The sequence below is a fragment of the Eptesicus fuscus genome, chromosome 7 (genome assembly GCF_027574615.1).
Source record: "Eptesicus fuscus isolate TK198812 chromosome 7, DD_ASM_mEF_20220401, whole genome shotgun sequence".
NCBI classification, from domain to species: domain Eukaryota; kingdom Metazoa; phylum Chordata; class Mammalia; order Chiroptera; family Vespertilionidae; genus Eptesicus; species Eptesicus fuscus.
In genome coordinates this window covers 30,697,410-30,715,817 of record NC_072479.1, presented here as the reverse complement: position 1 = coordinate 30,715,817, position 18,408 = coordinate 30,697,410, and the positions used below count along the sequence as shown (strand labels likewise).

The window sequence follows — 18,408 nt, the reverse complement described above, 5'->3', positions numbered from 1 at the left end:
CCTCTAAAACTATCACCTGAGGAGTTAGGATTTTAAAACATAGATTTAGAGAGGACATGAGCATTCAGACTATAGCACCCACCAAGTTTTATTATGACTCTTAAAAAACCCCAACTATTAAGTATATAAGGATTATAAGATACCTCACAATATGAAAATGATTAAATGCATTCAAGTAATATGGTATGACCTTGACTCCAGATTTCTGAGAATTTACTTAAAGAAAAATGCTTGGTGTATGCTGGACACCTCTACGCTCTTTAATAATGGAGCTATTATTGAAGCTCAGTGTTCCACTGTTAGGTTTCAGTGCTGGATGCTTTTTTGTATATGTTGTCTCACTTGAGTAATTAACCCTGTGCAGAAATAATGTTATCATTATATTACGGATACAAGATTTAAGGTATCAAAGTATGACTTATTGAAGACTCTAGCTCTAGGAAGTTGTCAGAGCAAGGATTTTTAACCTCATCTGACTCTTAAACCCATGAAATGTTTATGGTTTGCCTGGAGCCTTCAAAGATATTGGCTCTTACTAGACATGAGCCTGGTGGGTCCCCACTGGTGACAGACCCAGAATGCTGAGGTTTTGGAGGACTGGGGCTCTCCTAATCCTTTACTTAAGGCCTCAGGAAGGAAGGACCATCCTCGAGGCAGGGAGAGGCTATAAGGGACAGAGGAAGGGAAAGCGTTCATGTGGAGGGTAGTATAAAGACCGGACGCCAGGCTCCAGACCTCACGCTGCGGGGTTTTCTTATGCCTCGTTTAGTTCTTCTGATGACACAGCAAGGTTATTGCTGTTTAAATAAGTGAGGAAGCTGTGGATCAAAACCAGAGTTTGGGGAATAACCGGAGTTTCCTTGCTCCAGGGATTCCAGCACTGACCACTGTGCCTCACACAGAGAAGGTGGCCAATTTAGAAGGATGCATTGGATTTCAGTTACTTTCACTCCTTCCTGGTCTCCTCTCTGCTTCCATTTTTCACATGGGGATAGAGTCCACTTGGTTTTAAATTACTTATAACTACATCATGCTTTGCTCAGAAGTTGCAGTTGAGTACTTGTCTTAGTCCTTTCGGGCTGCTATAACAAAATACCATAAAGAGGGTTACTTATGAACAACAGGCATTTGTTTTTCACTAGGGACCCGTTGCAGGAATATTTCCTGCAAGACTTCTGGTGGGTTTCCCTCCAACCACGGCCACCTCTCCTGCCCCCCCCAACCTCTCCCACTGCAGCGGGCAGGGCGGGGAGGGCGGAACGGGTGGGGCGCTTCCCACCTGCTCCGCCCACCCAACCCAGCCCACCGCCACCTCCCCCACTGCGGCCCCTCGAGGGACACAGCAGCTGCTGCTGCAAGCCTCGCCCTGCACTCCTGACCCTCTGTGCCCATTGCCGCCGCCTCTGAGCACCCCGACTCACTGCGCCCGCTGCCGCCACCTCCTCGGCCGTGTGTGCTGCTGCTGCTGCAGGCCCCCCCCCCCCACCCGCCCCTTCCGCAGCCACCACCGCCTCAAAGGCCACCTCGGCCTCGCACACCGCCTGCCACTCCCCGTCTCCACCTCTGCTGTGCACCACGCCCACAGCCACTGCCTGCCACAGCCTCCGAGGCCGCCGTGGCCGCGCACACCACCCCCCACGCACCGCACACTGCCACCACCGCCTCAGAGGCCACCATGGCCGTGCTCCACAGCCGCACTGCTGCCGGCCCATGCAGCTGCCTTGCTTTCTGCTTCCTTCACTCCTCCCTCCCTCAGCGTATGCAAGTTAACTGCCATCTTGTTCACTCTGATTGGCTGTGGGCATAGCGAAGGTATGGTCAATTTGCATATTACTGTTTTATTAGATAGGATAGTTCCAGAGACTGGAAGTCCAAGGTCATGGCTCTGACAGGTTCAGTGTCTGGGGAGACCTGCTTCGTCATTTATAGCTGCCCTCTCTCTGTTCTCAAGTACTTGAAGAGGCAAGGAGCTTTTTGAGGTCTCTTCTATAAGGGCAGTAATGCCATTCACCAGGGCTTTACCCTCATGACCTAAGCCCCTCTCAAAGGCCCACGTCCAAGTACCATAGGCTTGGGGGTTAAGATTTCAGCACATGAGTGGGAGGAGGAGGAAGAGGAGGCACAGACATTCAGACCATAGCGACAATTCACCGATATTCTTTTGAATCTGTCTTTGTATAGGACTTAAGAAACCACAAAAGCAAGATTGTAAGAGCTGAATTAAATTTTTGATTAGGGAGTAGATGGTGTAATGGATTTGGACAGTGGATCATGGATTTGGAAATGAGGCATGCCCAGCCCTGCTGCTAATTATCTCCCTGAGCATGTTCTGCCTTCTGCTAGCCTTTCTGCTCCTCAGTTTCTTAATGTGGAGATGATTGCTACTGCCTCGAATTGTGAGGATTCATTTACATTTTATAAACTAACTAGCATGTAATAGATGCTCAGTACATTCATTGTAACAATGACCATTTATTATTTAAAATTATAATAGAAACTACTACGATCCTGGAGAATGAATCATATAGAAAAATGTTTGAATAAGATACATAAATGAGGAGCACAAATTAGGGAAGAGAAGGTAGAATAAAAACCTAGGAATAAAAATAAAGGGGAATCTTTACCCATCAACATACAGACTAAAGACCAGAGAGAAAGAGAATAATTGCTTTCAAGAAGAACGAGGATTATAAGTAACAATTATTTATAGCAACAGAGGGAGAGGAGGTGGGGAGGAAAGAGAGATGGAGTGGGGAAGGGAAGAGAGAGGGAAACTATTTTCCCAATCCTAGCTATTTTGATCTAGCTAATGCATGCACTTTGTGATTCTTGTTTGCATTCTGATTAAAGCAATTGTTTCCAAAGTTTGTGTATCCTGCTATTTACTCTTCTGTGCCTCAGTGGACACATCTGTAAAGCAGTACCTCCCAAAAGCCCTTGCAGATGGCCTGGGAGCACTATGTGAAAACGGAGCCCTCCTTGGGAAGAGGATGTAAGCTCACTGAGCCACCTCTCGGTTTTCATTGCCGCCCACCATAATTAAGTCCCAGATTAAGCTCCTTTCTTCAGTGAGTGCTTCTGTCTACCTCGTCTCTTTCCTTGTCTAAGAATGCACAATATCCTAAAACAAAAGGAGGCTCCTCACCTCTGTGTCTTTGATTAGGGTCTACCTCTCATCTAGTTATGTCTTTTCCTTCGTGTGTTTCCCGTAGGTGATAAATCTCAGATTGTTTGAAGCTCAGTATGACGTTCTCTTCCTTGTTGGATCACACATGATCCCTATTGAATCTACATGTTACTTAAAACTGTAAAGAGACTGTGTTGCTTTCCCCCTCCTTGTCCCATCCCCTATTCCTCCTTTCTCTTTTACCTCTTCTCTTCAAGTCCCCCCAGTTCCCTCTTCTCCATGCCATTCCCCATATGGCAGTCTTCATAAATCCCTCAATGGTTTTCTGGCATCATACCTGTTCTGTAAAGGGCCAGGGAGAAATAAATTCAATGAAGAGATGAAAGCCTTCCTGACCTCCTTTCAATTGAGCATGGAGCCCTGGACTGCTGTTTCTCTAATCTCCTTTTCACTAGACATCTTTCATGCTGTCTGTCCAATTCAGGGCAAATTCATGTTCTCATGTTCATTTAGGGACAGATCCAGCCTCACAGCCTCAAAATAAGGGGGTCTAGATTGATCTCCTGGGTGTTCTTTGCTTGTTCACCTGGTGTACTTCTGTATTTGGCCAGTAACTCTGGCATACCTAATTCACTGGGTCTCAGTAAACCACAGCTTTTCTTAACTCAGGCTGCCAAAAACAAAAAACACAAACCAAAACTAATGGAAGGGGAGAGAGGTTGGTTTTAAAGAGTGAGAGCATTCCTAAATTCAAGAGTTGCTCAGCAAGTCTGTTTTCAGAAAAGCAAAGGAGAAGATTCTCCTCCGTGTTTTTAGTTCTCCCAGGCAAAATTAGCATCTGTTAACAAGTAACCAGCCTTCTTCAGCAGCATCTCCTTTGGACGGCTAGGCTATAAATCCTGACTGCTGCTTTTCACCCACTCTGTCTTGTCAGGAATGCGTTATTCACCTCCCCTAATAGAAACACTCATGAAGATTTTGCCTCAGTTCCCCTTTACCCACCCGCCTTGTTATCATTACATGTCACCAAGGCCAGTCAGCCTCAATATTTCTACAATGGTCTTTTCCCTGTTCCAATGATCTGAGTCTTTGAAAAGTCCCCAGGTATCAATGATTTCTTCTGGATGCCAGTGATGTTCTTTGTCATGATATGGCTACTAATTATAGGATCATAGCCACTTTGTGATAAATCACCTGTGCTCTTTGCTTTATGCACATTCAACTTTAATTAGAAGTTGAACAAAACCAAACAAAAATTTCTCTTTATCCACTTAGCCTGTGTTACCTTGTACCTCCATTTTCAAATGTATATCCATTTTGTGGTTAAACTCTGTCCATAACATCCTCTTTCCTCTACTGGAATGGCATTGTTTCAAGGATAAATGTTTCATTTATCTTTGTATCTCTGACTGCAAGTGTCCCCATATCTTGTGTATACTAAGCACATTATACATTATTTGGATTAGCTATATTAAGCTACATTGTCTATATTACGTTTCTTCTTCTTTTCCCAGACATTGAATTCATTCCTACCACAGTGAAATAGCCCAATTGCATAGTTTGACCTGTTCCAGAATTAAGATATCTTAGAAGGTCTGATTGATGTCTGGATTATTTGTTGTATACCAAGGCAATTCAGAGATCTAAAGCCAGGCTGCAAGGTTGCTCAAAACTAGGAGGCACCATTCATAGTTCCTAGAGACTTCACTGTGAATGGCAATACCCAGCATGTGTGGCCATTCACTGCAGCCTTGCCTAACATCACTGTAAGGTGAGCAGATGTGAACAGATGCCTGCTGACCTATGCTGGATGGATTATGACTTGCTTTTGAAGATGAAACAAGTAGTCAGGTAGGGATATGATTGGTTAATTCAGTCCTGTCATTGAACACATATTTATTAAATCCCCACAATGTGCCAGAAAGAAGAGAGTGAACCATTGTGGTGTTTTGGGAAAGAGCATTCCAGGAAAAGAGGAGTAGGAGTCTGTGTTCCTTCTGTGTGTCAGATAAACTGCTGGAGGCCAATGGAGATTGAATAGATGACCAAACGGAGAGTAGTCAGAGGCAATGGAGGTAAGGTCAGAGAACTGAGGCAGGGATTGGGGGCAAAGAACCAGTGCTGATCATAGCAGATTGTATAATAATTTGCACCTTCCCTGTCTCAGCTGCATGATGACTGGATCTTCCATTTTAACGGGATCACTGACTGTTGTGTTGAGAGTATCCTGTAAAATAAAGGGCAGAAGTATGATCAGTTAGGAGGTTATTGCTGTAAACCAGAGCGAGATGATGGCTTGAGACAGGGTAGTATCAGCAGACATAAAATCATTCTGGATACATTTTGATAATCTGATGTTCTCTCCCAAGGGCAACTATTCTACTGCGAATGTTATGTTCTAGTTATTTTATAAAAGATTTTTATTTGTCTTTGCAGATTTTTTAAAGTGACATTTGAATGTTTTTTTCTAAAAAGAATTCTGGCGTCATGACACCTATTATAGATTGTTTTAGCCACTTCATTTAGTTGCATTGAACATAAGGGCAAATTTTTCATCATATTTTAGTAAGAAATGCCCGTCCCGACTAATCTAGGGGGCTTTTATGTAGAACTTTTACAAAGCTGTGTTTGAGCCTGTAGTTTAAAGCCAGCTTACATTTTTATGGATTTCTACCTTTAAGACATCAATTTTAAATCCAGGAATTACTGAGGAATTGATCTTCACAGGATTATCATATTGAAACATTGGTAAAAAATTTAGCAAGTAATTTATGTGGTTCAGTTAGAGAACTGTCCAGAAAGAAATGGTATAGCTCTGATGCTGAAACAGCTGAGTCCAGAATCATTGACTGCCTTTTCCCTCTTTCCATTTAGCCTATGGGGAAACCTACACTGTTTGCATCTGGACCTGGAGAGAACATTTCCTCTTTTTTATTCTCTTCTGGTTTTTCCTACTCAAATGTCTTTTTTTCTTCTTTTTAATTTCTCATCTCATTTTTCTTTTTTTCTCCCTTTAATTTGAGACAGTTAAATAAGATTATGATAATTAACTTGGGTAAGACAAATTACACACCAAAGAAATAATGGTAAAGTATGGTGGCACAGTACACCCATGAGAGCAAAATCTATTTTACTTAAGATTTTTGTGGTTTCTTTATTTGAAATTCTACTCTATTATCAAACACAAAGAATGTATTTGTCTACTGCATGTAAAAGAGAAGTAATTTCTCAGAAATCTCTTCTGCATATGAGGGATAGAACTCTTAAATCTCCTTATTTTAAAAATCTGAAAGAGTAATTTTATATTTAACTAGAGGCCCAGTGCACAACATTCGTGCATTGAGGGGCGGGTGTCTCTCAGCTGGGCCTGTGCCTTCTCACAGTCCAGGACCCCTCGGTGGACATCCCCTGAGGGGTCCTTAGTGCTATGGCAGAGACAGGAGAGGCTCCCGCCACTGCCGCTCCGCTGGGCAGCCACCAGCCTCGTGAGCCTGGTTTCTGGCTGAGCGGTGCTCCCCCTGTGGGAGTGCACTGACCACCAAGGGGCAGCTCCTGCCTTGAGCATCTGCCCCCTGGTGGTCAGTATGCATCATAGTGACTGGTCGTTCCACTGTTTGGTCGATTTGCATATTAGGGTTTTATTATATAGGATGAGTATATCTTATTCATACATATGTACATGTGTGCAGCCTGGTCATTATGCCTGTGATATAGGGAAAGCCGTGGCACATGCAGTGAATTAACCAGAAGCGCTCAGTCTCACTGACAGCTAACCTCAGGCATGGATCCAGAGTCTGGTGCAAAGCATTTATTTTGTTGTTTTCATAAGAGACTGATTTTAAGATTATGAGCACTGGACTAGTAACATCAGCTGGGAACTTGTTAAAAATGCAAATGATAGGCTTTCTTCCAAACCCACTGAGTCTGGAACTGTGCAGACAGGGCCAGCTCTGTGTTTCAGCCAGTCTCCCAGGTGATTGTCATGTGCACTAAAGCCTGAGAACCACAGGGAAAGGTGACCTTGCAGAATCTACCCATGTGAATGGATCCCCTAAGTGCCTGCCTTCAAGTTCTCTTGCTTTCCTTTCCAACCCTCTTCACTCTCCATAGAGTCCTGACTTCATTTGTAGTCACACTCACGCTGGGAGCCCTGGCTCAATCTTGGTGGATACAACAATAGATCTTTGTATTCTTGAGTGACAAACACCTATTTCTCTGTTATTAATATTGATCACTTTTTGTTTCGGGGATACAATGCCTTATTGTGTAAAATGGTTCACTTTCCAAGAGTGATAAAAGATGAGAGAATTGAGATCCCCATTCTGCCACAGGTACTATAAGTAGGGGGCAGAATTAGGATAATCTGGTTTTTGGTTCTTATTCCAGCATAATAATACCACTCCCTCCTATTCTTTTAAGTGCTTTGGTTTAGATGGTAAATTTAAATCATAAGTTATTCTAACACTATTGAAAATTGATCAAAGAAGGTTTCACCAAGAAGGACATGCTTTGGGCATAAACATGAAAGATGTCCACTTACAATAGATAGGCAAACAGGACTAGAGATGTGGGTGGAGAGAAATCTTCACTAGAGGCTGAGACTTCAGGATAAATAAGGCTGTAAAGCTGCAGGTTACACTCAGCAAAGCTTAAGTAATTCACAGCCTATTTCTGGTGAAAGCAATCTATAATAATAAAAGTGTAATATGCTAATTAGACCTGATGTCCTTCTGGACGAAGCCGGGGTTGCAAGGGAAGCCTGGGTCCCTTGCAACCCCGGGAAGCCAATGCAGGCAGTCGGGGTGGGGGGTGGGGAAGGAAGGCCTACTCTTGCACAAATTTCATGCATCGGGCCTCTAGTAATAAATGAAGTTGGTTGAGGAAAAGTGATTCGAGATAAAGTCTTCTGGAAGGAGTAGGGCAAATTGTGTTTCCTATTTTTCCCCCAATAACATACCAATTTAGGTTTTTTGGGATAGTTATTAAGAAGGAACTTGGTATATATTTGTTTCCTGATTTATGTTCATTCTATGTATTTGAAATGCTTATTGCTCTGTTTGTCATCAGTTCTGGGCTATATTTAAAACAACAACAACACATAAAACAATCATTATAAACATAGTAGAATAAGAATTGACTTTCTACTTCAGCTCATGTTTTCAAACTCAGTTACAAGATAGATACCAAATGATTTACACTTCATAGTATTTTATGGCTTTATAATAATAATATCAATGTTGGACTATTGAGATTTATAGCCTGTCAAGAACAGAATGGGGGGAATTATGCAAATACCTAACTGATATGTTGTGATATTGTTTTTCTGAATGTTAATATGATGAATGCATTCTACTGTTATAAAATTACTATATGAGAATTATTTCTGTCACCATTTACAATAAAAAAGTATGTGTTTCATGTTGTTTTGGGAATTTGCAAACTGTTTACAGAAAGCATGTTCACAAAGCTAACTTAAAGCATGAGTAAAAATGATGGTAAAGTTGTATATTTGATTTTACACAATTAGTTCATGTTCCTCTTTTGTTGGTGATTTTGAATCGTTAAAGATGTGTTTAAGATGAACATAGCTTGAAAAAGCTTTGCCCTGGTCTCTGCTGGAGTCACTCAGTGTGGGTTGGATGTCATTCATGCACTGAAAGGTTGCAGGTTGGATTCTTGTCAGGGCACATGCCTGGGTTGTGGGCTCTAGCCCCAGTAGGGTGTGTGCAGGAGATAGCCAATCCATGTTTACATGTTTGTCTCTCTCTCTCCCTTCCTCATTTCTAAAACTATCTTTAAAAAAAGAAAAGAAAAGTTTTGCCCTGGGGCATGGCATTGCATATAAACTCATCTCTTATGCCACTGTCATTATTATAGCACACAGGCCTCTTGTCACTGACCCTCTCTATGTGGACAGTATAGAAATCATGTCCTTTTTTCTCTTTTTCATCTGGGCTAATATGTCTTCCTTTCCCTCTACTGTCTTTAGTGATGAATTTTAAGAAAATAACTTTCATTATTCATTTAATCATTGCATCTTTCTAACTATTAATAACAAAATACATTTCAGAGTTAATAACTGTCTGAAAAGGAAAAAGAACAATTAATAAATTCTGACATTATTCTTTGTTTAAGTGTCACATAATTAATAAATATATTTATTAATACTTTTTTAGGTAAACATTATGTTTTGAAGACACGTAGCAATTAACATTACATTTTAATTCAAACTATCTATAATAAGCATAACTAACTAAAGAATGGGTTTATTTAGCCTGGTATCCTTTACTCATATATATGAGAAGACAGTAAATATTCAGTATGCTACACATTGTCTAATTCTTGATTTACTTTTTGTAAAGCATGTACACTTTAAATTGAATGCCACATCAACATATTTGTAGAGTTAGCACATACATGGATTTTATGAGTAATGTGTTTTTCTATTTATAAATGAAACTATTTACAACCCCGTTCCTTAATCATTATCTAACCCAACAATTATGTTTACTTTGGGAGATGAGAAAGGCACAGAATGTTAGGAGACTAACTAAGAAAGTGATATAAAGTTTTTTGTAGAAGTAGCTGACACATCTCCAAGTGCTGATTTTAAAACTGTCACTTAATTTAAAAATGCAGGCTTGAAATTCTAGGCTTATCTTTACTTACCATTCTTTACCAATCGAATATTAGAAATGCTTATGGATAGGCAGTGGCTGTGGTTTATTGAAAATCTGAAAGCAGGAGACTTCCCCTGGTATATTAAGGACTGATCTCTGTGGGTTAGAAGACGATTTGTAATATTTATTAGATGAACAGTAGCTAATGCCTCTTCCAACAGCCACCTGGGAGGATTTACCATTTTTAATTTTTTCTGTTTTCTGTGTGTAGTTTAGGACTTGGAAATCATTTTTATAGCTATTTTTTGTATTGCTAACAGGAAACCCCAAGCAAAAAGAAATAATCATTAGGTCACAGCTCTGGAAGCCTCTCAGATGGTTTCTGCATCTCTCTGTCATCCCTTGATTTGGTTTTCATTTTAAAAGTGGTATCAGATGAGGCTTAACATCATTACTTTTACTGTTAATAAAGCCCTAGCTCTAAAGAAGCATCTATTCTCTCTACTTGCATATTTACACTCTTAAAATTGAGCTCAGCTCTTAGTATTTTTCTTTGCTTTTACTATATGATTCTGGGATAGCATTATATAACAATTCTTGAGGTAGCCTTTAAAGACTTGTTGGCTCTATCTGCAATAATTTTAACCTTGTAGCGCTGGCCTGAAAGGAATCTCAAAAATCTGAATCAGTTAATATTTCTTCCACGTTTGTCAGTCAATCTAATTAAGAGCTAAGCCGACCTTTCTATGTTCTCTTAATAATTTTCTGTTACTTAAATATATCTCAATGTGCATAGCCCTTTTAGTATATATGCATCAGAGACAGAAGCTATTTTAAAGGACGAATAATTAAAATCAATTAAATTCCAATTGGTAAATCTTTTTTTTTTCCTACAAAGGGACTATCATCCCAGAAGCTCAGAGATTTATAGCTAATAATTAAATTTTATACTACTTATGCATCACATATAATGAATTTTTAGGTGAAGGTTTAAACCAGTTGATTGGTGACTTAGTGATATATATTGCACTTGAGCTGCAGATTCAGCAATAGGACTGATACAATGCCTTAAATCTCAAACACTTTTATATTAGAAAGCTTTGGTAATCATTTCACAAAGATATCAATCAAACCATCAAGCTGTGTGCCTTAAACTTACACAGTGATGTGCATCATTTATTTCTTAGTAAGACTGGAACGAAAATAATATTCTTCCCATAAGACTTTAAAAATTGTTCTTTTTACATTTTTACATAACATGGTATAACTTTTATGTTATTATTTGTAATATATATTTTATTCATTTTATTTCTTGCTTCAAAAGTCTACACAGGATTTTATTTTAAGAAAAAATTGTTAATGTACAAGATAAATGCATTGCAATGTCCTGCAATTAAAAGAAAGGCCTGTTAAATATGAGTACAGATGAGCATTTATGTATACAGCACATGTAATTCTTAGTTTTATATCACCTTAATCTCCGCTTTTATACTTTTTGCTATAGCAGCTTTATTTATTTCAAAGGATTATTGTATTCTAAGTTGAAGCCCTCCTGCTTTCATACTTTACAGGTCAATTTCTTCTGGAAGAAGCTCGTCTGTTAGAAGCAGCTGAGATGGCAAAAAAAGCAGCAGAACTGGACAGCACAGAGTTTGATGTGGTCTTCAATGCTGCCCACATGCTCAGGTTAGTTTTTGCAACTGTTCCTTAAAAGATTAGCACTGTGGCTTTGGGAATGCAGTTAATTCTACTAAATCCCCATCATACTACCTCATTCCACATCCATAAATTGGATTATCCTGCTTAGCCATGTTAAAATCAGGACTATTTTTTTCATTCTAGTTTATGTATACATTATGTAGGGCACACGACTTTTCAGGATTCTCTAAATATTATAGAGACCCCTTCCTCCTTCCCTTCAAAAACTATTGGCCATAAAATACAAAAAGAAAATTGCACAATTGAAATTAATAACCGTCTAATTAATTATCTCCAAAACAAAACATATGTCATTCAGTCAACTGCATCTCAATATTTGTGGGGTTTTTTATTAATTGCACTGAATTTGCCATGTGGTTACATTGGATTATGTTTGGTGTGGAGAAGATTATAAAATACAAATATACTTAAGGCCTTTCAAATTCTCAAAATGGCCCAATAATTAGCACTGTCAACTATGCATATCTTTGGACCTTTAGTGCTTCTATAATCAGAAAAATGATTAGGAAGGCTATTAGAATAATAGTGAAACAATTAAAAGGCAGATCAACAATTTTTTTGTGAATATAAAAAGCCAATGCATTCTTCAGTGGGATTTAGGTTAAAAGAAGATGTTTTAAAGAAACTGACATAATCTATACAGTTGTTTAAAATGTTTTATTTTTTCTATTAGAAATATGGATACATCTTTTGCCATACTCTTACCTGAATTTCACTCTATTGAACCATCTAAATGCTTCATTAGGTGACATTTATACTCTTGGTTCAATGTATAATGTCTAGAGATAGGTTTGTAATTATGTAGATTACTCTTACAAGGGAAGACAAATAACAGGAGAATTGGTTCACATTTGTATGATTTTAAAACATGAACTTTCAAGAACAAGTAGAGGAAATATTTTTTACTTTTTATTTTGAGATCATGGTAGATTTATATGCAGTTATAAGAAATAACACAGAAAGGTCTCCCTGTACCTTGTAGAACTACCCTGTAATATCAAAATCAGGATATTGACATTGATATAATCCACTGGTCTAATTGTGATCTCCCAGTTTCACTTGTGCCTGTGTGTGTGTGTGTATTTAGTTTGATGCATTTTTATCACTTGTATAGCTTTTGTAGCCATCACCACAGAAAATAGACTGTTTTCATCATCACAAGCATTCCTTGTGTTGTCCTTTTATAACAACACTAGATGCCTGGTGCACGAAATTCATGCATGGGTGTGTGTGTGTCCCTTAGCCCAGCCTGCACCCTCTTCAATCTGGGACCCCTTGAGGGATGTCTGACTGCCTGTTTAGGTCCAATCCCGCACCGGGATCAGGCCTAAAAGGGCAGTCAGACATCTCTCTCACAATCCAGGACTGCTGGCTCCCAATTGCTCACCTGCCTGCTTGCCTGATTGCCCCTAACTGCTTCTGCCTGCAAGCCTGATCACCACCTAACCACTCCCATGCCAGCCTGATTGACGCCTAACTGCTACCCTGCTGGCCCGATTGCCCCTACCTGCTCTCCCCTGCCTGCCTGGTCACCCCCAACTGCCCTCCCCTGTAGGCATGGTCACCTCTAACTGTCCTCCCCTGCAGGCCTGGTCACACCTAACTTCCCTCCCTTGCCAGCCTGGTTACCCCAAACTGCCCTCCCCTGCTGGCCTGGTCACACCTAACTTCCCTCCCTTGCCAGCCTGGTCACCCCTAACTTCCCTCTCCTGCTGGCCTGTTCATCCCCAACTGCCCTCCCCTGCAGGCCTGGTCTCCCCCAAGTGCCCTCCCCTGCAGGCCTGGTCCCCCCCAGCTGCCCTCCCCTGCTGGCCTGGTCGCCCCTAACTGCCCTCCCCTGCTGGTCTGGTCACCCCCAACTGCCCTCCCCTGCAGGCCTGGTCCTCCCCAACTGCCCTCCCCTGCTGGCCTGGTCGCCCCTAACTGCCCTCCCCTGCTGGCCTGATCGCCCCTAACTGCCCTCTCCTGCAGGCCTGGTCCCCCCCAAGTACCCTCCCCTGTAGGCCTGGTCCCCCCGAACTGCCCTCTCCTGCAGGCCTGGTCCCCCCAACTGCCCTCCTCTGCTGGCCCAGTTACCCCCAACTGCTCTCCCTTGCAGGCCTGGTCCCTCCCAACTGCCCTCCCCTGCTGGCCTTGTCCCTCCCAACTGCCCTCCCCTACTGGCCTGATTGCCCCTAACTGACATCCCCTACTGGCCTGGTCACCCACAACTGCCCTCCCCTGCAGGCCTGGGTCCCCTTCAACTGCCCTCCCCTGCTGGCCTGTCCCCCCAACTCCCCTCCCCTGCTGGTCATCTTGTGGTGGCCATCTTGTGTCCACATGGCAGTGGCCATCTTGTTGTGTTGGAGTGATAGTCAATTTGCATATTACCTCTTTTTTTTTTTATAGGCTATTTCTACCTGTCCCCCAGGAACCAATATTTAAAGCAAGTTTTATAGATTACTTTGGATTTATAATTTGAGATTCTTACGATAACTGTATTTCAATGGCTTTCTACTTGGATTTTTTTTGTTTTAGATAAGAAATTCAAAGTCTGTTTAAAAGGAAAGATTGTACTCTGAGTTTTCTTTTGAATGCCCTTACTCTACATCAATGTTTAACATTCCTAAATCTGATACCTACAAAGAGATATCAGGATTCCATTGACTATTGCTATATTTATAAAATAAGCTGTTGCTAATTTGCAAGAACCTTCAATGGAAAAATAATTTGTAAAAGACAACTTACTTTGCATGACAAGGTTAGGTACTGCATGAGGGGGACCTTTTTGTTCTTCATGAATAAAGCACTATGCTTTTAGTCACACACAAAAATTGTAAATATAGGAATGCACAAGTTTCTACAGGCTAATTCATCTTAATCATAATAGATACTTTCATGAATAAGGCCTTTTGCTACATATTAAATCAGTATCAGAAATTCAAGGTCTACCAATGGAAACCCATTATAAGTATATTACAAAACATGTCCTTGTTAAATATATTACTTGTAACTTTTCCTTAGTTACCATAGTGCTAGAAACCAATGGAAAATTTTTGTTATATATTGGCGATGTACGGATATTTATGATTTCTTTTTCAGGACCTCTCTCTAGCTTTTTGCATTCTGCCTTCCTCATTAAGTTGCAGCTAGTCAGTACCTCTTTATATGTATTGATATGTATTGATTGCAAGTATGACCACAGCAGCCTGGCCATATTCTTCTACTTAACTTGGTGGCACTCCCCAAAAATGTTTTCACTTAGTTTTTTTTGATTCAGTCAAATTCAACTATTTCTTGAATGCTTCCTGTCTAACCTCTTATATAATCAAGAACATTTAGGACGTGGTTTGCTGAAAGAAGTAAGAACACTTATTGGTTTTTCCCCTGAATGCAGCCTTATTAAAATGGCTAGCTATTAAGATTTTGCCTATTTAGTGTAATATATAGCATTTCCCCTGGATGTGCAAAATTGTTATAAGTTGAGTTTGATATAAATTCTTCTCTCAAGAGCTCTGTTCTTTTCCAAGATATTTAGGAGATAAAATTGGCAAGATTTAGTGACCAATTGGGTATGAGGGAAAGGACAGCTGACTCCCTGATTATGTCTTGGTTAGCTGGATTAATGGTTGACCTGACATTCAAAATCAGCAATTTAGGAAATTTATAGTTCAAGTATGGTTTGAGGACACTCATTTAATTTCCCTTTGCTTGGCTAATTCCCAATAAAATACCCAAATAATCTATTAATGAGGAAAAAAATTGCTCATCCCAAATGCAAAAAACAGTTATTCTGTATAGATCAGATGAGATTGGAAGAGAAGAGAGGGCCGCCTGGGGAAAATCTCATCAAGGGGAAAATCTTTATCTTATGGGACCATCAAGGGACTTAAAACTTGAGAAATTTCTAACAGACCCATTTCAACTCTCAATAATGGATACTGATCTTTCTCTGTAGGATAAGCACATAGAAAGTTCTGAAGTACATGATTTTAATTTGGCAGTCCAGATAAGAATGACAAATCAGATGTATCCAAGTAAAGGGCCCTCACCAAAGCAGTGAGATTTATATTAAAAACATAAGAACCACTTAGAATATCTATTGTTCATGATAGCAAGATGAGTCGCAAGAACACTATGTGGTGTGGAAGTATTAATGCTCGTGACCCAATATGGTTAGGTCTTCCTTCGAGAAACACAATAGGATTGCACTTGGCTGCCGTTTTCAAAGTTGAAGACCTTCCTGGGGCTTATTTTGGTCATTGAATATGTGTGAACATGATGTATGTCACTTTTGTTAAGAGTCGGTGCTTTCCCCTTTTTCTGACTTGGAAATTGTGAAATGGTCATAGGCTGACAAACCTCCCTTCTCACCTGCTTTAGAATGAGAAATAAACTTGGTTATCTTAATTTACAGAGATATGGGATGTGTTTATTAACTACAGTGTAACCTAACCTGTCCTAACTAATACAGTGTATACCTGTGAAAATAAAATTAGTAGTTGGAAAGAGAAACAATATAACATCAGGAAAGATGGCTAAGAGATTAATAAGATCTTCAAATTTATGACTGCAGTGGAGGCAAGGTACAGCTATTAGACTGATAATTTAAATAGAAGTATTTTCCAAGAAATTGATGTCAAATACTAAAGACATGAAAATAATAACTGAAAGAATAAAAGATTAGAGGATAGATTGAGAACACTATGCATTCATAATTGTATATGTTCCCCTAATTATATATAGTGTACAGGTATGCATATATAGTTACATACATTTATATATAGTATATACATAGTATGTACACTGAGTGGCCAGATTATTATGATCTCTGAACACATAATAATCTGGCCACTCTGTGTGTCGGTTGGCTGGCCTGCCTGCTGGTTGAACTCCTGGTCGAGGGGACAATTTGCATATTAGCCTTTTATTATATAGGATATACACTGAGTGGCCAGATTGTTATGCATTCAGAGATCATAATAATCTGGCCACTCAGTGTATGTAGTATTGCTATATAGTGTTATTATCTGTATATATTAATATGTATATATAATTAAATGTACATATTTATAAATATAAATTTACATATGCACATATTTGGTATATGTAAATAGAACATTTCCAAAGAAAAGCATAGAGTAGATAAGCAATTATCAACAAATTAGCGGCCCAATGCACAAATTCGTGCACCTTGAAAGGAACTGTGGGCTGCGAGGCTGTGGGAGACACACGGGCGGGTCTTGGCCCATCCTCCGCACCCCTGCCCGGCCCCTCCCACCACAGCCCTTGGTTCCCTATCTGACAGCAACCCCACTCCTGTCGCCACTGCTCCCACGCACTGACGGTGCCAGCCCTGCTTGCACCCGCTGACGGTGTAGAGCGATTGGGGCCAGCACCAGCAGCAGTGTGAGTGGGGCCTGTGCCGTCAGCGGGTGCTGCCCTGATTGCCCCTCAGGAGCAGGGGGAGGTGGAGAAGCCCTCAGGAAAGATCAGGACCAGCAGCCGCTTACACCCCCTTATGACGCTGAGTGATCAGGACTGGCGCCGGGCACGGGCAGTGGGTGCAAGTGGTGGCTCCAGCATCGGCACCAGCTGTGGGTGTGAGTGGGGCTGGCATCGGCAGTGAGTGTGAGTGGCGGCTCTGGTGCTGGCAGCAGGTGCGAGCGCTGGGTGGGACCGCAGCACATGGAAGCAAAGAATTTTCAGTAACCACCAGAGGCTCGCCCAGATGACAGCGACCCGCGTTGGTCTGGCATCCCCGCTCACCTGCTCCACCATCCCGCCGCAGCCAATGCCTGCCATGTTCTGCACTCGCCCCCTGGTGGTCAGCGTATGTCATAGCGACCAGTTGTTTGGTTGTTTGGTTCTTCAGGTTGTTCCACTGCTCAGTCTATTTGCATATTAGCCTTTTATTATATAGGATAGAGAAAATTTCTAAGAAAGGATGAAGGCCTTCAATCATATTGAAAGCAAAATTCATGAAAACAGATCTGTACTTGAACTTGTCTTTATGTATGGCTCACGGGTTTTTGTTGCAAACTAAAGAATTCATTCTTGCCAGTAATAAATACTCTTACTAAAGAGTTTTCTATAGCCCCAAAACTCTCATAGGCATTGAGAATGATTTACTCAGCCAGAAATAATCAACCGCCTTGCTTTCTCTGGGGCTGAGCAGCTTTACAGTCCAGAGCTCTGCCACCATCACCCACAAGGAACGTAGCAGAGTGAGTGCCCCATTCATTGAAAGATGATTCTCCAGAGTACAGTTCCTTCCCCATTATGCTTCCTTCCTACTTCCATTCTCTTGAGTTGCTTCTGACTGGTGGAACCTGAGTTATGTGCTGGAACCTTGGCTTGAAGAAAGTGGGAAGATGAGGGGATTTCTAGCTTCTGTCTTGATTGGGAAGGTGGGATCCACATTGTGCCTCATTACCCAATATATTTATAGGGAGGGTGATCACAGATGTTGAGTGGCCTCACATAATGAGTGTTGACTATACTTGTTGACATTTTTAGTACTTCAAATAAAATGGAAAAAGTGCTGGATGCTTCCAGATGAGAGCATTATAAAAAGCAGATTGCTTATCATCAAAGGAAAATATCAAAGGAATTTAAAATGCTAGAACTCAGTAGAGTTTCATGTCTGTAGAGTTGTGAGAGAAAAGTATTGAATCAATTATTCCATTAGAAGCATTTTGTATGAATGGATTGATTCAGTATTCTCCCAGAACTGGAAGCTAGAAAGAGCATGAAGATATTTGATAACTGAGAGGAAATCTAGAGGAACTAAAAACTTTACCTGATTCACAGCATTCCTGGGCTCTGGTGGAAAGTTACTTTTTATTCTTATTTATTTATTTGCTTTTAATGTACCTACAGATTAAGGGAAGAACAAAAGTAGCATTTATTAAAATATCTCCTGTCTGCCTGACACCATATTTTGCATTTGTATTTGTCAAG

At 40.7% G+C, this 18,408-nt stretch overlaps 1 protein-coding gene across 2 annotated transcripts in view; it reads left to right on the top strand.

Annotated features, from left to right (window-relative positions):
* The window catches only part of TMTC2 (transmembrane O-mannosyltransferase targeting cadherins 2), a 415,782-nt gene that overhangs the window by 340,369 nt on the left and 57,005 nt on the right, over nucleotides 1–18,408 (top strand). For both annotated transcript variants that reach the window (XM_008143796.3, XM_054718817.1), the window contains one exon: nucleotides 11,319–11,433. In XM_008143796.3, the coding sequence (XP_008142018.1) occupies nucleotides 11,319–11,433 (115 nt within the window). The remainder of the gene's footprint in view (nucleotides 1–11,318; nucleotides 11,434–18,408) is intronic.